This window comes from Artemia sp. Qi Xiang Cuo, chromosome 4, assembly GCF_049724085.1.
Source record: "Artemia sp. Qi Xiang Cuo chromosome 4, ASM4972408v1, whole genome shotgun sequence".
Taxonomy (NCBI): domain Eukaryota; kingdom Metazoa; phylum Arthropoda; class Branchiopoda; order Anostraca; family Artemiidae; genus Artemia; species Artemia sp. Qi Xiang Cuo.
The window spans coordinates 76,917,307-76,940,405 of NC_142797.1; the positions used below are offsets into that span (position 1 = coordinate 76,917,307).

The 23,099-nt window shown below is 36.9% G+C and overlaps 1 protein-coding gene across 1 annotated transcript in view; it reads right to left on the bottom strand.

Annotated features, from left to right (window-relative positions):
• The window catches only part of LOC148953450 (uncharacterized), a 165,073-nt gene that overhangs the window by 103,529 nt on the left and 38,445 nt on the right, over positions 1 to 23,099 (bottom strand). Inside the window, exon 4 of the mRNA XM_089087964.1 lies at positions 11,963 to 12,224. Within this exon, the coding sequence (XP_088944090.1) occupies positions 11,963 to 12,224 (262 nt within the window). The remainder of the gene's footprint in view (positions 1 to 11,962; positions 12,225 to 23,099) is intronic.

Sequence of the window (23,099 nt, forward strand, 5' to 3'; positions counted from 1 at the left end):
TGGAGGGGGAGGTTGGGTTTACGTGGTAAAAAAGAACATATTTTAAGCTTTCTACCGAGTATAAACAATATATAGTGGAGTTTGTATCGTGGGGGGGTTACCTGAATTTACTGGAGGGACTACTATGTAAAATGATTTTATTTGAAAATAAACAATGGAAAGTTACTAAACAGAACACACATTGTTAATCATTGTAGATGAAGTTTCCTTGTCAATAATTTCAGATGCTCTATCCATTGTGTCTTGGAACTTTCTGAATAATTAGTCACAACGCAATATACGAAATCTCAAGGGCGAATTGTGATGTAATGGGAAACCATATGTAACCGACTCTCTTATTGGCTTAGAATGAGATGTAACCGTCTCCATGAGTGACATAGAAGGAGATATGGGATCCTGTTTCCCGTTACCGGATCGATACATTTTCCCCAGCGAATATGTAAATCAATTTCCCGGAAATTCTCTCCCCTAGATCTAAACATTCCCCCTAGGGATTATGTAAATCACCCCTCGTGTCATTACACCTGGCCAAACAACATCAACAAATCAATTGACCTTGACATCATTCATTAGACATTAATAAACCTTAAAATACATCAAACTGAGAAAAATCCTGTTTTTTTATTCTCAGTGACAAAAACCATAAAAACATGCATAAATTATGTACTGTTTATACTTGTCCTAGTTGAGTCCTGGATCAAAATATTCCTCCCTAGGGATTATGCAAATCACCCCTCAGTGTCATTACACCTGGACGAACAATAACAAATAAATCGACCATGACAATACGTCAAAGTGATAAAAATCCTGTTTTTTCATTATCAGTGACAAAACCATAAAAACATGCGTAAAGTATGTATTGTCAGCATTAGACTCAATTGTAGATGGCAGCACGGTGTTCTCGTGGGGCTGGTACCCCCTTTTCTACTGCCACGAACGCCCCAAGCGGAAGGGTTGGGAACTGAAATTCTTGCACCGTCTAGGTTGTCCTTTCAAGATGTTTGGTCCAAAACATATGCAAGAATGTCTTTTTTGTTGTCAACAACCTCTATTAGATTCCAGTCAAAAATTTTGCCCTTATTCCCTGCTTCAGTTACGTATTTCAGCTGGTCTAAACCAATCTAAAAGGTTATAAAAAATTTCATAGCAGAATCAAGTCCTTTCTGAGCTGTTGATTTTTCTATTGTTGTTTGGTTACGATGTGAAATCGCAACACAATATAATCATTTTATAGAAAGTCCATAGTTTCTAAAAGTCGTTAAGGGCCGCCTCTTACAAAAAGAAAATTTGTGGATGCAGACTGTCTGTAGAAAGGAGTTCTCAGTTTATCTATATCATCATTGGTTCTTGCACATAAAACTTATTTCTAGAGTTGCATAGCTCCCTGAGGTCCAAAATTGGAAAGGCAAAGCCTCGTTAATAGGATCATAGCTGGCCAACCAGCTATGCGTTGAGGGAATCAGCTATCTTTCATGGCTTTCCAAAGGGACCACCCCCTCCTCCTGAAAAAAAGAGACCAAAAACCCCTTAGGTCTGATTAGACCAATTCCATCTTCCCTCCCAAGTCCTTCCAATCCAACCTGAAAGTCAATACCTACCGAATTTTCCACAACCCGTTGTAATTCATCTAATTCTACATTTTTGTCATCTCCAGTTATTTTCTAAGGGTCAAGGAACTCTTTGTCCCCTCCCCCAGCTCATTTTGTAATTCTTACAAAGCCGAACCTGCAAATTTTGTCTATTTTTTGTATTTCTTTTTTCTTTCTAAATTTCTAGTCTTTTTCACTGGCGCAAAGTAAATCATCAGAAAATATGAATTGAACTCCAGATTCCAGCATCTTCAACTGTCTTTCGTTATTGTAGTCTTAATTAATATTTCTTTTCTCTCTCTTTCTTTCGTTTTACGGAAGAACTAAATAATTTGTAATCAATTCCCTCATTTGGTTTTTATATTGAGCCAGAATTTCTTGAACCTTTCACGATAAATCGCAGTAAATTTTACGAACTTTTCACAATAATTTTGTTTTCACTTTTCTCCGGCACATTGATTGATTCCTTTTTATATCCACTCCGCGTTGTCCGATTTTTGTTATATGTGTTTTGAAGTTTGTTATTTTTTAAAACTTTTCCAATAAATCGATTTCAAGCGTCTTATTTTGAATCTGAGGTGGCCTGGTTACTTCCGCATCCCCCATGGCTATATAATTCACTTTTAAGCATAAGACATTCTCAGTAACTCTAAAGTCTCCTCCTATGAACACAGAGTAGGCCTATATTAGGCCTATAGTAGGCTCCTATGAACACTAGGCCTACCATTATTGTTTTTTTTCTGGACCGTTCCGACTTCCTTTGCAATTTCAATAATAACCCAAGCTCACGAGCATGGGTGTTTAGGACCATAATAACATTGTTTATTATTTCGTACGTAAGTTTGATTTCTAAGAGAATCGAGAGCCATTTCTACAAAGTGTCCATTTAATTTACTGTATATTTTATGCAATTCAGCAAACGCCTAATTTTTTTATTATGGTAACAGCCCAATTTTTTTTTTTTTTTTTTTTTTTTATGGCTAACTTTTTCATGTCTATTGTAGAAAAATGCTCTAGCGGATCACATTTTACAGGACTAATGGCATTCCGAAATTGAAAATCAAGTCTTTGTTTCTCATACAAGGTGACTTAGTCTCCCATTTTGGCTTATGGTTCGTTCCACCTTCCCCCCTTTTCAATGAAGTAACATGTTTTTCCGTCTTGGAATTTAATATCTGATCCGACTCATTTTTCTGCAATTGACTCTTTGAAAAATAATTCTTCCGAACCAACGGCCTAAAAGTCACTCTTGGTACAATATCACTCTCCAGATTTCCCCAGCGAGCTTGTTAGACCTTCTATGGCTTTTCTAAATTCTTCTATTTCTTTCTCTTCATCTGCCTCTATACATCCCCTTTCTTTCCTCACTGGTTCTCTACGAGCCTCTCTCTTCATTCTTCTCATTCCCGCTCTTCAGCTTCTCTTCTTTTTCCCGTTTCTGGTGTAAACTTTTCTAAGGTTTATTTCAGTTTACTACGGCTAGAGTGGGAGGTACCACCCATAGAGCTACATTGTCTGTATCAGTCTGGAATTTTGACATTTTTATGATCAAATGGGATTATTTTTCTTCGAAAATATAATTTTAGCGTCAACTGAACACGAAAACAAGCATAATATTTGTCAATAATATCGCTTAATCAATTAATTCACTAGTTTTAGCAAACCCAATAGTTGCCACACAGCAAAAATGACGATACGCAATAAACTATTTGGAGTTATCAGTGACGAGCAATGATATTCAAGCAATCTCTGAAATATGTTGACTATCCAAACTTAATTTACGAATAACAATCTATTTCGCTAAAAAAACAAATCTTCGACGAATGAAATATATCTCCGAAAGGCGAAATTATAAGGGCGAAAACTGAATAAACAAGCAGATATTTTACAAATTACGATTAGCAAGACTAAAATAAAACATAGGGACAGCCCCTCTGTGACACAAAACACGCACTCACCCCGGATGCTGGTAACTCCAAATGTAATCTTCAGTTAAGGCAGATTATCCAAAAAAGACAGGCTTATTTCGCCTTCCTACCAAAATTATGCCCAAACTTTCCTCAATTTGTCGTATCAGTAATCTGTTAACCTTCGACACTGAAAATTATCTCCAAGTCCACTAATAAACTCAAATTAGGATTCAACTTTTACTTTGTCTTTACCCCTTGTTACCCTGTAATATTTTGACTAAAACCGAGAGATCTCAGTTCATCTTAAAAATCAACCTCTTAATGAGTTCAAATTCCCGTTTACGTAGTTTGTCAGCATTCCAATTAATTGTTAATCTCGCAAGGTCTGTAGTACCGTGTAATATGTTAGTTTTAAAAATTTTATGCTAGCTAGGCAAGGTCCATCTAATTTTCTTAATATCGGTTGAATATTTTGTGTGTTAATCACACTTGTTTCAAATTTGCCGTTATCCTTATAGAGAAATAGCAACCTCTCTTTACATACGGGGGTATTTCCATCCCTTCTGAAGAAAGCACGAATTGTCCCACTCCATAAAGGGGGCCCTCAAGATAACCCGTCCAACTTCCGACCCATCCCAATTATCTTAGTATTTTTCAAAGTCTTTGAAAAGCGTATGAAGAACCAACTTTACTCTTTTCTCGAAGCGAAGGGATTCCTAAACCAACGGCAGTTCGAATTCAGACCATGACATTCAACAGAAGATAAGCTGACGTCATTGAGATTATTTGTGAACAAAGCACTTGACCTGGGACTTGTGCCAGCAGCTATCTTTCTTGACATTAAAAAAGTATTTGACAGTATGGATCATCGAATTTTACTAAGTACATAAAATTACATTGGAGCTAGAGGAGAGGCACTGGAATGGTTCCAGTATTACCTTAGCAATTGGCGCTTTTACATGGGAGAAGATCCATTGAACGATATCGAGGTTAACTTCGAAGTGCCGCAGAGATTGATCCTGGGTCCACTTTTATTTCTAGTTCACGTAAATGACCAAAGTCGCGTCCTAAACCCAAATTTCAGAGCTTCAAGATGGTGCAAACTATGCTGTGGTGAAGACACTTCCAATGATGACAGTGACTCTGATGAAATAGTTGCATTCACAGATGACACTACAATGGCCTTCTGTGCTACATGAATGTCAGCACTTCAGAGTAAACTACAAGTCATTATGGAGGAAACTTACACATGGATGGACACAAATCGACTTGTAAATACTTTGATAAATCGTGTGTTCTCTTCTTTTCGAGGATCGGAACTCTTCATCCAGAAATAACTGGAATTACATTTTTCGAGGAACGATTTGGCGACCAGAAATAGTTTTTTTTAGGCATCTAGTTGTACTTTTGGACTAGAACCTCTCCTTTTTACACCACATCAAGGCTGTTGAACTGAAACTCTCCCGCAATCTTGGTATTATCTGAAAACTGAGGCACATATTTCCACAAAAAAACCATTCATCTACTATACAACAGACTTCTGAAACCTCATGTCCAATATTGTGGAACAATTTGGCAGTCAACATTCAAATCACACTTGAAGAGGCTTGATTCAATCCATAGGAGTACACTGAAGATATTTGTAAGTATAGATCACTGTCTCTCTCTTGGTTCACTTTACTGTCTGTCGTGCTCAGTTTATATTTTTAGGTTCTTTTCTGGGTCACTTCCATCTCCTTTCCTCTATCTCTTTAGGTTGACAACTGAACCACATAATCGCAACACCTGATCTGCTTTTGACATTAATTAAAAAAACTTTTTCCACAAAATAAGTTTTTCAAAGAAAAGTAAAGAAATTTGCACTTTACTGAGAAAATATAAATGTTTTTACTTTTATAACTTTAATAAATCAAATAATATTAACATTTTGATTACTAAATATCAGTATATGCACATTCATTTGTATTTTTTCAATAAAGTGCAAATTTTGTTCTGGCCTTGGGAATGCATAGGGGTTTTGCGCCCAACTTAAGTTAATTTCTGCTCGTTTTGAGTTTGACTCGGTTATTTATTGTATTTTCTGTTCGTTTTGGGTTTTATTTATGTATCAATGCTGATTTGTGGTAGTTTCACGCTTGGTAGAATATTTGATTTTATTTTTGCTCATTTTTTGTTTAATGGAGTTCTTTCCTTTTTTTGAAAAACTTATTTTGTGGAAATTTTTTTAATTAATTTCTGGTCGTTTTATATTGATATAGTCTTTTCAGGGAAAAAAAAATAATACTTTAAATCTTTTCGTTTTTTAAGACTTTATAGTTGCGCCTACTATTTGTCTGCTGGAGAAAAATTTTCAGTAATTTTTAACAACATACACCCTTTTAAAACACTGGACACTAATAGTACTGTTTAATTTAGTTTCATACCTCCTCTAGTTGACCTGAAATGGGAAACTTGATACCATTCGTAAGAAAATCTCTTTACTTTCTTTGATAGCTTGGATACACTTACGCTATTTAGATTTGGATAAATCTTAAGAGCAGAAGTAGCCCCAAAAGTTTGGACATAATACCCTCAGTCGTTCTTGGAATACTGCTGAGATGCCTTATTGGGAATTAGTATTAACACAGTGCATTTAGATTTAATCTTAAGGCAACATTTAGTTTTTAAACATAATGGGTAATTGGGAAGTTGGGCGTGGGAGGGTGGGAGTGGGAGGGGGACTAGTTGCCCTCCAATCACTTTTGACTATTAAAAAGGTCATCAGCCCTTTCTATTTTCAATTAAATGAGCCCTTTTCGAAGTTCCTACGACAACTCCTTCGATACGAAGTGCCGTGGTCTAAACAACAGAAACAACAAAAAATAATACATTATACCCACATCCATCTTTACTATAATTAAATAAAAAAAACAAGTTTTTTTAAACTGAAAGTAAGGAGCGACATTAAAACTTAAAACTAACAGAAATTATTCCGTATATGAAAGGGACTGTGCCCTCCTCAACGCCTCGCTCTTCAAGCTAAAGTTTGACTTTCTCACAACTCTTTTTTTAAACAATAAAAACTTTAGCGTAAAGAGCGAGGCGTTGAGGAGGGCACAGTCCATTTCATATACGGAATAATTTCTGTTCGTTTTAAGTTTTAATGTCACTTCTTACTTTCAGTTTAAAAAACTTGTTTTTTTTATTTAATTTCTGATGGTTTTTTAGTTAATGCAGCTTTTATTTTGGCTTGCCAGCATTAAATAAGTAAACAAAATTTGTATAAAAAATTTACTTTTCTTTTGCTAAATGGCTTTCACTAAATTTGGTTCTGACGTAATTTACAAATTAACTTACGTAACGAACTTCTATATTCGTATATTTTTCTTCTGGCAAAAAATACACAGTTGCAGATTTTTGCAGACATGAGCTTGAAACCTATGTTAGAGGGTTTTCTGATGCGCTGAATCTGACGGTGTGATTTTCATTAAAAATTTTTCACTTTTAAGGGATGTTTCCCCCCTCTTTAAAAAATCAAGTAAATTTTCTCAGGCTCGTAGCCTTTGATGAGTAATACTAAACTTAATAAAATTCATATATTTAGAATCAGCATTATAAGCCCATTCTTTTGATACATTTATTGACATCAAAGTTCCGTTTTTAAAAGTTTCGATTACTATTGAGCCGTATCGCTTGTTTTTTTAATTGTTTTTTTTTTTATTACGTATATGTTATTACATATATGATGGGGTTCTCCCCTTAGTCAATACCACGCTCTTTGCGTTAAAAGTAAAAAAAAAAATTTAATTCACAAACCCCTGAATCACAAAGGCCGTTTTATTAGAATAGATAGCTCTATCGAAAGCACTAAAAAAAACTGTTGCGTAAAGAGCGAGGTATTGACTTGGGGGAGAACCCCCTCATATACGTAATAATTCATGTTCATTTTAAGTTATAATGTTGCTTCTTACTTTCAGTTGAAAAACTGTTTTTTTTTTAATTTAATTTCCGATCGTTTCTTAAATAATTCTTGGAAATCTTGCACCCCCTTCATAGAAATGTCCCTTGCCCCAAAGAAACATCCTCCAAGGAAAGATTCTCCTGAGTAGCCCCCTCCTCCAGCCCCCCCCCCACCAGAAAAAAATTCTTCCTGAAAATGTCTGTATACTTCCCAATAACCAATATAATATGTAAGCAATGGGCAAAGTTCATAACTTGCAGCCCTTCCCCTGGGAACTGTGGGGGATTAAGTCATCGTAAAAGACATATTTATTAGATTTTCGACTATGCTGGACAAGATGGCTATCTCAAAATTTTAATTAGGTGACTTTGAGAAAAAAATGAGCGTAGGAGGGGGCCTAGTTGCCCTCCATTTTTTTTGTCACTTAAAAAGAGCACTAGAACTTTTAATCTCCGTTCGAATGAGGCCTCTTAGGATATTCTATGATCACTGGGTCGATACGATCACCCCTGGGGAAAGCAACAAAAAACAAATAAACACGCACCCGTGATCTTTCTTCTGGCAAAAAATGCAAAATTCCGCATTTTTGTAGATAGGAGCTTAAAACCTCTACAGTAAGGTTCTCTGATACGCTGAATATGATGGTGTGAATTTCATTAAGGTTCAATAATTTTTAGAGGGCCTTTCCCCCTTTTTTCGAAAATCAGCCAAATTTTCTCAGGCGCGTAACTTTTGATGGGTAATATTAAACTTGATTAAACTTATATATTTGAAATTAGAATTAAAATCTGATTCTTTTGATGTATCTATTGGTACCAAAATTCCGTTTTTTAGAGTTTCGGTTACCATTGAGCCGGGTCGCTCCTTACTTACAGTTCGTTACAACGAACTGTTTGAAAATGTCAAGCCTTCCAATCACTTTCAACTATTAAAAAAGGCACTAGCCCTTTGGATTTCCAATCAAATGAGCCCTTATTGAAACGACAACGCTTTCTATAAATATCTGTATGCCCCCAGGCCATAAATTAAGACCCTTACCCTAAGGTCTGTTAGGGTGGTTGTCATCCTCTAAGACTGAATTTCCTGAACTTTCAACTCCGTTAAACAAAATGGCTATCTCAAAATTTTTATTGGGTTTGTTTAGGGAAATAGTGGGCGTGAAAGGGGTTGTAGTCACTCTCCAATCATTTTCAACTATTAAAAATGACCCTAGCCCTTTCAATTTCCAATCAAATGAGCCCTTTTGAAGTTTCTACGAAAAAAACTTTCAATAAAAATCTTATATGCCCCCAGGGCATAACTTACAACCCTTGCCTTGAATGCTGGGGGGGGAAGTCATTCTCAAAGACCTAATTTTCAGAACTTTCTACTACGTTGAACAAAATAGCTATCTGAAAATTTTGATTGGATGCGTTTGGAGGAATGGTGGGCGTGAGAGGGGAGTTAGTTACCCTCCAATCACTTTCGACTATTATAAAGGGCACTAGTCCTTTCAATTTCCAATTGAATGAACCCTTTTTGAAGTTTTAGCACAACTCTATCTATAAAAACCTTATATGCCCTCATGGCAGAAATTACAACCTTTGCCATTTGGGCTCAAGGGGGTTTATCATCCTTAAATACATAATTTCCAGAACTTTCAACTACGTTAAACAAAATGGCTATCTCTAAACTTTGATTGAAGGTTTTTGGGGAAATGGTGGGCACAAGAGGGGCGTTAATTAGTCTCCACTCACTTTCGACTATTAAAAAGGGCAATTTCAGTTTCCAATCAAATGAGGTCTATTTGAAATTTCTATAAAAACTTTCTATATAAACTTTATATCCCCCAGGGCATAATTTACAACTCTTGCACTGAGGGCTCTGAGGGGTTATCATCCTAAAAGACCTAATTTCAAGAACTTTCAACTACGTTGAACAAAATGGATATCTCAAAATTTTGATTGGAGGTGTTTGGGAAAATGGTGGGCGTGAGAAGGGCGTTAGTCGCTATCCAATCACTTTCAACTATTAAAAAAGGTACTAGCCCTTCAATTTTCTAATTGAATGAGCCCTTTTGAAGTTTCTACTACAGCGCTTTCAATAAAAAACTCTATATGCCGCCAGGGCATAACTTACAACCCTTGCCCTGAGGGCTGTGGGGGGAGGTGTGGTCATCCTTAAAGACCTAATTTCCAAAACTTTCAACTGTGTTAAACAAAATGGCTATCTAAAAATTTTTATTGGATATGTTTGGGGAAATGATGGGCGTGGGGAGGGGGGCTAGTTACCCTCCAATCACTTTCGACTATTAAAAACGGCACTAGCCCTTTGAATTTCCAATCGAATGAGCCCCTTTTTCAAGTTTCTACAACAAAGTCTTGTATAAAAACCTTATATGCCCCCAGGGTATACCTTAAAACCCTTGCCCTGAGGGTTGTGGGGCAGTGTCCTCCTCAAAAAAATATTTTCTATCTGGAACTCAACTACCCTGAACAAAATGGCTGTCTCAAAATTTTTATTGGTTGTGTTTGGGGGAATGATTGGCGTGGGGGGGGGGCTAGTTGCCCTCCAATCACGTTCGACGATTAGCCCTTTAATTTTCCAATCAAATGAGCCTGCTTTGAAGATTCTACGACAACGCCTTCTATAAAAACCTTATATGCCCCCAGTGAATAGCTTAAAACCCTTGCCCTGAGGGCTGTGTGGGAGTGTCCTCCTCAAAAACATATTTTCCGTTTGGAAATCAATTACGCTCAACAAAATACCTTTCTCAAAGTTTTGATTGGGTCCGTTTGGGGAAATCATGGGCGTGGGAGGGGGGGGGGGGGGCTAGCTGCTCTCCAATCACTTTTGACTGTTTCTACGACAACTCCCTCGATACTAAGTGCCTGGGTATAGAGAAAAAAAATACATTGTGCCCACATCGTTCTTTACTTAGACAGCGCTAGCGCGCTGCCTATGATACGGGTGAGACGAATACCAAGGGTACGCTCAGATTTTCCCCATGTGTGACTTGCGCTATAGAGTGGAACATGATTCTGCAAGAGCTGAGATGTAAGAGCTTATTTGGGTTCTTCAAAAATAATTTAACGAAATATTTAGTGACAGGTCAATTAATTAGAAGTTAATTTGTATTAAAACAAGTTTAGTATTTAAGTTTATTTTTATTATTTTATTGTATTTTAGGTGAGGTGATTGTGCTTCTTGGGGGGGGGGGCAGGAACCCAATAGTTAAGAAAATAATAAGTAACTGTGGCGGAGGCGTGTGGTTGTCTTGGCAGTGAAGTGAAAGCCGTTCTGTATGATAGAGATGAATATTTATAGATTTCAACGTCCAATGTGTGACAGAGCAGTGTCTTTTATGTTATTTTATTTTGTTTTCTTTTTAAAATAAACTCCGATTGATTGATCGATTGATTGAATTTGAGGGTATTTTATAGGCTATTCTTTTATAGGATAAAAATTAATCCCAAATCTTCAGAAAACGCGTATTATTTCAATTCTCAGTGCTCTGGACAGCTCCAATAAGTCGTTGCCAGCAGTATAATGATTCTGGTGGTGGCAGTTTATATGACGAGACGAATCAATGCCACTACTGACTTTTCGCTAGAGTATAGTAACAGGATCGAGCGGTTCCAAGAATTTTACAAGCTCTTCCACATTGAATTCCAACACTTGGGAATATAACAACTGTACTACCTGTGGACGAAGTAAAGAGCACACTCTTTGACCCGAGGTGCCGAGCACAGTGTCGCTACTAATACCTATATAAATATCTTTTTGTAGCGGGAACGGACCCTCCTGTTGATACTGCAAAGATGATAACTCTTACAACTCTTTTCCTAACCCCACCAGGGCTCGTGAAAATTAATCTAAATCAGTCGTAGCAAAATAACCATTTTTATATTCTTAATGTCGCTTCCAATGTTCTATAGTAACATTATTCACTATGAACCCTAAAAACGAACTCTGAATATGAACTAACTACAAAATATCTGAAAAAAAGAATCTTGGCACTGGGGTTTGGCTCAGTATGGCATGAGCCGACTGAATGAATTCGGAGTCCAAATCGAACTAACTTTTTGCATATACTATCTTTCAATGATAAAAATTAGCTCCACAAAAATTGAATTTCAACCACTATTTCTTTCTTGAAAAATTAATGCCTTGACAACAAAAGTTTAACTTCAAAATCTTAATCAAGTACTGTAGGTAAATCTATATAAAAGGGAAAAGGGGCGTTTATCTGAAACAGGAAAAAGGCATGGCCCCAACAACGCATGACTTACGAACGATTCTGTTCTGATAAAAAAAAAAAAAAAAGTTGAAGTTTTAACATCGTAATGTTTTTTTGTGACCTAATTGGGACGTAATAAAAAGCAATATATAATTTTTGTTATTTATATTTATGGTGCTAATAAACTGTTTCTAGCTTAATGAAAAAATTTATACCAGCTCCTGTACGGAAACAAATTTCTTTTAATATTAAATCGCTAAAAACAAAAAAATACATTTTAGATAGGTTTAAAAAAGGTCCATACCTATTTGAATAACTTCAAAAACGAAGGCAGGAGTGTCCAGATCGAAGTAATCAGATGAAATTCCATTTTTAAAACTATTTTGAAATGCCTCTCGAATATAGTTTTTAGACAGCTGTATCGCAGAAATTCGATATTTGGCATAGTAATCCCACCTCCCTTGCTTAAACCAAAAACTGGGAACTTCCTTCACACTGTTTGCCTTCTTCAGCCTTCTATCGACTTTGCTCAAAACAACAGTAGCTCCTGGGAAAATACGACGTCCCTAAATATTGGAAAAATATTAGTGATTTTTATAATAATTTGTTCAAAAAATTTTTCTGCAAAACATATTTATCAAAGAAAGTCAACAACTCCATTAAGCCAAAAATGAGTAGAAATAGAGTCAAATAATCTTCTAATCGTACAACTAACACAAATCTCTATCAATAAATACATAAGACCTTAAACGAATACAAGTTACAATAAATAGGCGAGTTAAACTCAAAACAAGCAAAAATTAACATAAACTGGGCTAATAACTCTATGCCTTCTCAAGCCAGACCATAAACCAGAAAATAATTTGCATTTTAGTGAAAAAAAAAAAAATGAACTGGGATTCTCAGGTTAGTATACCTGTTCCGCACGGGTGTAATTACTCCTGTATTAAAAAAGAGAAAAGACGGGGAACAGTGTTCTTCTTACCGCCCGATAACTGTTCCGCCTATACTGTGCAAGTTATTTGAATTGCTTGTTGTAAATAGGCTTAGTGCTACATGTAGCACACCGGATAACCAATTTGGTTTCAAGAAGAAAATGAGTAGAGAACACCTGCATTATTTGATTGCTAATTTGTTGATTGACGCCGATGATTCAAATGAGACTTTTTATTTTGCCAATCACGATGTCAACCGCGCGTTTGACTCCGGTGTGCACCCTCAGATATTGTTGTCGGCTCAGAAGTGTGGCGTGGATAAGTCTATTATACGCGCACTGAGATATATGTATAGTAATTTAAAAGCGCGTTTAAATGTACCGTGTGTTAATGCTTTAACCCTATCTTCTAGTCTTATACCCGTAGAGAAGGGAACACGCCAAGGAGCACTTATTTCACCACCGCTATTCTATAAAAGTATTATTTCATCGCAAGAACCGGTTCAGTCTACATGTATCTTTAGAAGCCTCAATGTTTCACTGATCAATTATGCCGACGACATTTTGGACGCGAGTAGAACACTTGTAGGCATCAAAGAGACTTTCCGTGTTTTGAGTAAGGAGTATGGTAACATAGGTCTTTCTTTCAATCCCCAGAAGAGTGAAGTTCTCGTATTTAATAACTGCGTTAAAGATAGTGTACCAGTTGATGTTATTTTCAGAATTTATACGATTAAGTCTTCGTCTAAGATTATGTACTTCGGTCTTCCAATTTGTAGTGATCTTAAAGAAACCCACGATTGCCTTGTTTGGTTGTTCGCTGTAAAGACACGCAGAGCTTATGGAATTCTCTAATCAATGAAGTGCCACTTTGACCGTTTTCTACTTGCAAGGGTGTATAATGCTTTTGTTTTGCAACATGTGCTAGCCTTATCTCCGTTTTGGAAAATATTTACCTCGTCTGATCGCCGCAATATTCGGTCTATTTTCTACAGATATGGCAAGTATCTGCTTCGTCTTCCAGTTTGGATGAGGAATTCGAATATATCTCTGAAGTATGGTATAGCCGACCCGCTTATAGCTGTACTGAATCGCCGTGTTCGATTTGCAAAGACGTTTGAACCAAGCCTCTCTTCATTATATGTCGCAATAACTTATATTTGTCTTTTTGTTTGTCGTAGGAATGTTCTTAATCTTCTTTTTCTGTAGTTGAGTTTTCTTCGGATATTTTGTTGTTATTTGATGTTACTTTTTTTTTCTTTTTTTGTGCTCCATTTACAAAATTTTGTATGTTTAATAATGGGTAATAAAATAATAATAATATACTGATATGTCTTCCTTAAAGTATTAATGTTTTAATGTTTTTTATTTATTAAAGTAAAAAAAGGCTTAAACGTCTATAATATATTTTTTAAATATAATATAATATATTAAAAATAAAACTCAATATCATTCCCAAAAGATTTTATCTATGCTCTTTGACAACCTGGAGGCATTTACGCTCTTTTTATTTGTTCAAATTGTAAGAGTAGATGTAGCAATACTAGTAACCCCGAAAGTTTCAACTTAATACCCCAGTCGTTCTCAATATATTGCTGAAGTTTCTTAATGACAAGCATAAACACAAAGCCTTTTGATTTAGTTTTAAAGTAACATTTTGTTTTAAAGTATAATGCGCCAATTGCATAATCGTGGGAGGTTGACAAGCCCAATATCCCCAAAGACATAGCTGCCGGACCGTTCTACTATGTTGAACAGAATGGCTGTTTCAAAATTTTGGCTGAATGTGTTTCGAAAACGATTGGGCTTGGGAGGAGGGCTGCTTGCCCTCCAATATCTTCTTATTCTTAAAAAAGGCACTAGAACTTTTAATTTTGAATCGAATTAGCTCCCTTACATGTTTCAATGATATTTTTAACGATTATAGAGCGGTATTGCCTATGATATAAATAATAATAATTTGGTTTTAACCCTCTTATGTAACAAAAGCGGATTATAAATAGAAGAAAAAACAAAAAATGCATACAAAGCGACCAAATAGATAGTAATACAAAATAAAACACTGAATAATATTGGTTGCATTCCCTTTTTAAATCCTGAATGCATATAGTTTTTTCGTTTAATTGAAGCTCCCCCTAAATTTTCCCTAACAGTTTCACTTTAATACCCTATCCGTCATTAGTTACAGTAACTGTAGTGGTAGCATAAAAAATGTAATCATAGTACCTTCTGGCTAATTCAAAATACCCTAACTTACTCTTTAATGTAGGCCTAATTAAATAAAAAAAACAAGTTTTTTTTAACTGAAAGTAAGGACCGATGTTAAAACTTAAAACGAACAGAAATTTAAAAAAAAATTGTTTTTTTTTATTTAATTTTTGAACGTTTTTGAATTAATGCAGGTGTTGATATTGGCTCACCGTATATGAATAATTAAAACAAAATTTGTATATTAATTTTACTTTTATTTGGTTAAATGGCTTTCTGGAAACTTGTTTAATTTATTTACGAACGTTTTTATTAGTAATAAATATTCGTAACTTACGAATTAACTTACGTAACGAACTGATATATTCATAGATTTTTAATACGTATATTAGGGGGTTCGCCCCCTAGTCAATACCTCGCTCTTTAAGCTAAAGTTCGAATTTTGTTCCAATTCTTTAAAATTACCCCTTAATCACAAAGGCCGTTAATTAGAATAAATAGCTCTTATGAAAGTACTTAAAAAAATCTTTGGCCTAAAGAGCGAGGTATTGACTAGGGAGTGAACCCAATCATATACGTAATATTTTCTGTTCGTTTTAATTTTTGATGTTGCTCCTTACTTTCAGTTGAAGAACTTTTTTTTATTGAATTTCTGATCTTTTTCTTTAATAATGATGGGAAATCCGGCACCCCCTTCATAGCAATATCCCTTCCCCCATGAAAACTTCCTTCATGGAAATATCCTCCCATATAACGCCCGACCCACCCCTCTCCCTCCACCTACCAGAAAAAATCCCCCCAGAAAACCTCTGTATACTTCCCAATAACCAATACTATATGTTAACATTGCGTAAAGTTGATATCTTTCAGCCCTCCCCCCGGGGACTTCAGAGGATTAAGTCATCCTAAAAGAAATATTTATCATATTTTCGACCATGTTGAACAAAATGGCTTTCTCTAAATTTTTATCGGGTGACTTTGGGAAAAAAATGAGCGTGGGAGGGGGCCTAGTTGCCCTCCATTCTTTTTGGTCAGTTAAAAAGGGCACTAGAACTTTTCATTTCCGTTCCAATGAGCCCAGCACGATATTCTAGGACCACTGGGTCTATACGATCACCACTTGGGGAAAAAAAAATACAAATCAACACGCATCCATGATCTTTCTTCTGGCTAAAAATGCAAAATTCCACATTTTTGTAGATAGGTGCTTGAAACCTCTACAGTAGGGTTCTCTTATACGCTGAATATGATGGTGTGATTTTCATTGAGGTTCTATAATTTTCAGGGGGTCTTTCCACCTTTTTTTGAAAATCAGCCAAGTTTTCTCAGGCGCGTAACTTTTGATTGGTAAGACTAAACTTGATGAAACTTATATATTTGAGATCAGCATTATTTAATCAGCAGATTCTTTTGAAGTATCTTTTGGTATCAAAATTCCGTTTTTTACAGTTTCGGTTACCATTGAGCCGGGTCGCTCCTTACTTACATCTCGTTACCACGAACTGTATGAAACTTGATGATATAAGTTGTTCTTAAGATATTGCTTTGTCATCTTTTTAAAAGTTTACATGCTCATACTTTGTTTTTGTTTAGTTCAACGTCCACCTAAATATTCTTTATATTTGATTACTGAAGACATTGTTAAATACTCTTTTGACTATTGGTTAAACAAAGGATGTCTCACAATTTCAATCGAATTTGTCTGGGAAAAGAGGATTTCAGGGAAGGGGGGAGGCTATTTTCACTCCATTACGTCTGACTCTTAAAAGGAAACTAGAACTTCTAACTCCAATCAAAAGAGCCTCCTCTAAATTTTATAAGACCACCCCTTCCATAATTACCTTAAATGCCCCCGGGTTATAAATTACAATCCTTAACCCAGACTCGAGGGAGGGGGGGGGGGGGTTGTTTCAACCCCAAAGGCCTTGTTATCTTTGGGATATTTCTGTACAAATGGCTATTTCAAAATTTCTATCAGATGGATTTGGAAAAATTTGGCTCCTCCGGTCTTTTTGACTCTTAAAAAGGGCACATAAACTTCGATTTTTAATCTAATGAGCCCCCTCTGAAGTTTAAACGATCAAACTTTCCATAAGAAAATTATTTGCCCTCGGGGCATAATTTCCCTTGCCCCGAGGGGTCTGGGGGCTCTAATTATCAAAAACATAAGTTTTGAACATTTAAACTACGTAAAACAAAATAGCTATCTTGAAATTTTGATTGGAAGTGTTAGGGGACATGACGGGCGTGTAGGGGGAGGGGGTTCTGGTTGCCCTCCAATCAATTTCCAATCGAATCAGTCTTTTTCAAAGTTTCTAAGACCACAAATGGTCATCTTAAAAATGTCTATCAGATACATTTAAGGAAAATAAGACGTGTGTGTGTGTGTGCGTATAGCTACCCTCCAATCACTTTTACTCTTAAAAAGAGCACTATAGCTTCTGATTAGAAAACTAATTAGCCCCATCCGAGTTTTAAAGGACCACCCTTTCAATTAAAACCTTAAATCCCCTCCCCCCAGAGCGTAACTTACAACCCTTGCCCTGCGGGCTAAACTTTCAGTTTCGGTTTCCAATAAAATGAGCCCTATCTGAAGTTTATGCGAGTATCTTTTCCTCAACAGATGTATATGCCCTCCCAGCATAACTTACAACGCTTACCCCGGGCCCTGAACGATTGTTTCGACCTCGGAGTTTTCATTATATAATGTTTGAACAATTCTGAAAAATGGCTCTCTCAAAGTTCTTATCAGATGGGTTTGAGGAAATAGGACGTGAAGAGAGGGGGCGGGCTAGATTTCTCGTGTCTATTCTGACTCTTAAAAATTGAACGAGAACTTTCAATTTCCAATCATATGAGCCATCTCCGAAGTTTTTAAGGGAATCGCTTCCATAAGAACTATATATGCCCCCAGAGCATTACTTGCAAAGTCTGCCTCCGGGCCCTGGGGTTGTGTCGACCCTGGAGTTTTCATTATATAATCTTGGAACTATTTTTAAAACAATGACTATCTCAAAGTTCTTATTAGATCTAAAAGTTCTTATCGGATGGGTTTGAGGCCCTCGGTTCTCTTTTGGCTATTAAAAAGTGAGCTCGAAATTTCAATTTCCAATCAAATGAGCCCTTTGAAGTTAGCCCTCTCTCTCGGGCCCTGGGGGGCTGTATCGACACTGGAGTTTTGTTATGTGAACTTTGAACTATTTTTAACAAAATGTCAATCTCGAAATTATTTATTTGATGCATTTAGGGCGTGGAGGGGGGGGGGGGCTAGTTGCCCTCTGATCTCTTTTTACTCCTAAAAAGTGAACAAGAACTTTAAATTTCCAATCAAACAAGCCCTCTCCAAAGTTTATACGCGCATCCCTTCCGTAAGAACTATATATGCATCCCAGAGCAATAATTACAACCCCTGCTTCCGGGCCCTGGGGGATTGCGTAGACACAGAAGCTTTTCTTATCTGATCTTTGAACTATTTTTAATGAAATAGCTTTTTTAAAATTTTATCGGATGGGCTGGGGAAAATGAGTATGGGGGGGGGGGGGGAGCTAGTTGCCCTCGGATATCTTTTGACTCTTAAAAAGTGAACTAGAACTTTGTTACATAATCTTTGAACTATTTTTAACAAAATGGCCATCTCAAAATTTTTATTGGATGCATTTGGGAAAAAAGGGCATGGGAGGGGCGGTTACCCTCCGATCTCTTTAAAAAACTATTAAAAAATGAAATAAAAGCTCCAATTTCCAATCAAATGAGCCCTATCTGAAGTTTATACGAGAATCCCCTTTATAAAAACCATATACGCCCCAAGGAAAACACTTACAACACCTACCTCCCAGACCCTGGGGGGTTGTGTTGACACCGGAGTTCTCGTTATCTAATTTTTGAACCATTTTCCAAAAACTGGCAATCTCAAATTTTTTGGTGGATGGGTTTGGGAAAAATGGGTGTGGGGAGGGCGGTTAGTTGCCCTTAAATCTCTTTATTCTTACAAAGTGAACTAGAACTTTCAATTTCCAATCAAATGAGCCCTCTATGAATACGAGCTTCCCTTTTATAAGAACAATACATGACTTTAGGGCATAACTTAGAACGCCTTCACCTGGGCCCGGGAGGGGGGGTTATTGACACTGGAGTTTTTTTTTTATCCGACCTTTGAACCACTTTTAACAAAATGTCTATTTCAAAATTTTCATCAGATGGGTTTGAAAAAAGAAAGCGGGGGGGGGGGGCTACTTGCCTTCGGATCTCCTTTAACTATTAAAAAGTGAGCTCGAACTTTCAATTGCCACTCAAATGAGCCTGCTCTGTCTGAAGTTTATACGAGTATCCCCTTCAAAAGATACATATATGCCACAGGGCATAACTTACAAGGCCTGCCTCTGACCCTAGGGAGTTGTTTTGACACTTGAGTTTTGTTATCTGACTTTTGAACAATTTTTAACTTAATGGCTATCTCAAAATTTTATTGGATCCATTTGGGGAAAAAGGGGCGTGGGGGGCTAGTTGCCCTCAAATCTCTTTTGACTTTCAAAAACCGAACTAGAACTTTCAATTTCCAATCAAATGACCCCTCTCTGAAGTTTTTACGAGCATCCCTTCCATAAGAACCATATAATCCTCCAGGGAATAAGTTCGGGCCCTGGAGGCTGTGTCAGCCCCGGAGTCTTTGTTGTATGGTCTTTGAACTATTTTAAAAAATATGTCCTTCTCAAAGTTCTTAATGGATGGGTTTGAGGAAAAAGGGCGTGGAGGGGGGGCTAAGTGCCCTACAATCTCTTAAGTGAATTTGAAATTTCACTTTCCATAAAAATGAGCCCTCTGATGTCTATACGAGCATTCCTGCCATAAGAACCACATATACCCCCAGAGCACAACTTTCAGTGCCTACCCCCGAACCCTGGGAGTTGTATCGAAATTGGAGTTTCTGTTATCTGATCTTAGAACTATTTTTAGCAAAATAGCTATCTCAAAATTTCTATCGAATACATTTGAGAAAAAAGGGCGTGGGGGGTTGGTTACCCTTCGATATCTTTTAACGCTTAAAAAGTGAACTAGAACTTTCAATTTCCAATCAAATAAGCCCTCTCTGAAGTTTATACGAGTATTCCTTCCATAAGAGCCATAAATACCCCCAGGGAATAATATATAGCTTTTACCCTGAAGACAATGGGGGGAGTGTCCTGCTCAAAGATATAATTTCCCTAACTTTCAACAAAGATGAACAAAATGTCTATCTCAAAATTTTGATTGGATGTGTTTGGGGAGATGGTGGGCGTGGAAGGGGTGTTAGTTGCCTTCCAATCACTTTTGACTATTAAAAAGGGCACTAGCCATTTAAATTTTCAATCGAATGAGCCCTTTTTGAAGTATCTACGATAAATCTTTCTATAAAAACCTTATATTCCCCCAGAGCATAACTTACAACCCTTGCCCTTAGGGCTGTGGGGGGGGGGTTGTCATCCTAAAAGACCTAATTTCCAGAATTTTCAACTACGTTGAACAAAATGGTTATCTTAACATTTTGATTGGATTGTTTTTCGGAAAAGGTGGGCGTGAGAGGGGGGTTAGTTTCCCTCCAATTACTATCGACTACTAAAATGGGCACTAGCTCTTTGAATTTCCAATAGAATAAGTCCTTTTTGAACCTTCTACGACAAAGCTTTCTATAAAACCTTATAAGCCCCCAGGGTAAAATTTACAACCCGTGCCCTGAGGACTGTTGGGGGAGTGTCATCCTCAAAAATGTTATTTTTATCAGGAAATCAACTACGTAGAACAAAATAGTTATCTCAAAATCTTGATTGGTTGTGTTTGGGGAAATGCCGGGCGTGGAAGGGGTTTTAGTTGACTTCCAATCACCTTTGACCCTTAAAAAGGCCACTAGAACTCTCGACTTCCAATCGAATGAGCTCCCTTTGAAGTTTTTACGACGACCCCTTCCATATGAAGTGGCTCTGGGAAAAATAAATAAATAAGTAATAATAAAAATAATAATAATAAAACATTGGAACCGTATGGCCTTTACTATAAGCAACGCTATAGCGTTGCCTCTGATAGTATTGAATAGCGGTAGTACTACTAGCAGCAGTAGTATTAACCTATGACCTTTTGGTCAGTTGAAAATCCCTCTCATCAAGTCCTGGAAGTTTCAACTTAATACAATTAGCCATTGCTCTGCCATTGCTGATATGTCCTTTTGATAATTCTGTATGCTTATATATTTCTTAAAATTTTCATCTCAATGCTCTTAGCCCTACAAGTAGTTGCAACAGAAGTAGTAGTAGTAGTAATAAATGTAGCAGTAACAGTAGTATTAGAAGTAGTGTTCATATATTGCCTTTGGAGACATGATATTCCCCTTTAAGTATTCTCGGGAAGTTTCAACTTAATACCCAAATTAATTCTTGACATACACTATTTTGACTATATGGATGGACAACGCATCTTTTGATTTAGTTCAAATTTTCCTTTAATACTCTAAATGGAGTAGTGTGGTAGTAGTAGTGGGGGTAGTTGTAGTAGTATTGGTAGCATGCTAATATTGTCTTTTTGATCGTCTCCTTATCATTTCCTGAGTTTTCCACATTTGTATGCTCAGTTATTCCTGTGTTGTACCCTTTTGACAATACACATACACGTAACACGTTTTGATTTAGTTCAACACACCTATCTATATTCTCTTAAAGGCTCACCTGACTACCCTTCGTATTGTTGGAAATTCAAGTTCAAACATGCACACCTTCTTCAGTAACATATACTATGCGTAACCAATGAACGAATTGCCTAACTTACAGTCCTTGTCCTGAGGACTGTGGGGAGGTTGACATCCCCAAGATTGGACCTTTCAACAATACTGAACCAAACAGCTCTCTTAAAATTTTGATCGGATATATTTTGGAGAATGATGGGTTTGGGTGGGGGGAGGGGGCTTACGTCCATCCAATCACTTTTGACTCTTAAAAAGGGATCTAAAACTTCCGACTTACAATCAAATGAGCTCCATCCGATCTGAAGCATATACAACTATCCGTTCCATAAAAACCTTATATGCCCTAGGCATAACTTACAGCCCCTATCCATGGGTTCTGGGAGATTGCGTCTACCCAAAAGACATTGTTATATGATTTTTGGACTATTGGTAACAAAATGGATGTCTCACAATTTCAGTTGAATGTGTTTTGGGAAAAGAGGATATCAGGGAGGGGGGCTAGTTGCTCTTCATCATGTTTGATTTTTAAAAGGGAATTAGAATTATACTTTTGAAATCAAATGAGCCTCTTCTAAGGCTCGCAGGACCACCCCTTCAATAAAAACGTTATATACCCCTAGGGTTAAACTTACAACCCTTACCCTCAGACTTCGGGGGATTCTTTCCACCTCAAAGGGCTTATTATACGACCTTCAGACTATTTTTGAACACATAGTTATATAAAAAAAATTTATCAGATGTATTTGTGGAAAATAAAAACTTAGAGGGATAAAACTCTAGTTCTATAAAAATAGAACTAGAATATCTTATTTCCAATCAAATGAGCCCCCTCTGGAGTGTAAAAGACCACCCTTTCAATAAAAATCTTATATGCCTTCGGGGCATAGCTTCTAAACCTTTCGCTGGAGGCTCTGGAGGGGGGATATCATCCTTAGAGACATAATTTCCAGACCATTCAACCACGCTAAACAAAATGGCTATATAAAATTTTTGATCATACTTGTTTTGAGAATTCATTGGCGTGAGGGGGGGGGGGTTTGTTACCTTCAAATCACTTTTGACTATTAAAAAAGGCCCTTTCAATTTCCAATCGAATGAACCTTTTTTAAAGTTTCTACAGCAACAAATGGGCAGCTAAAAATTTCTATCAGATGCATATTGGGAAAATACAAGGTGTCGGGGGGGGGGGAGTGCCCGCCCTCTGTTCACTTTGACTCTAAAAAGGGTACTAGAACTTCTGATTACCAGTCCAATAAGCCCCTCCGAAGTTTATACGACCACCCTTTCTATAAAAACCTTATATGCCTTCTGGGCATAACTTACACCCTTTGCCCCGGGGGTGGGGGTTGGGGTGTTCATCTTCAAAGACATAATTTCCACACCTTTTAACTACGCTGAACAAAATGGATATCTCAAAATTTTGATTGGATGTGTTTGGAGAAATGATGGGCGTGGGAGGGGGGTTAGTTCCCCTCCAGTCACGTACAAATATTAAAAGAGGCACTAACCCCTTCAATTTTTCAATCGAATGAACCTTTTTAGAAGTTTCTAGTACAACCTACGGCCATCTCAAGCCTTCTATAGGTTGCA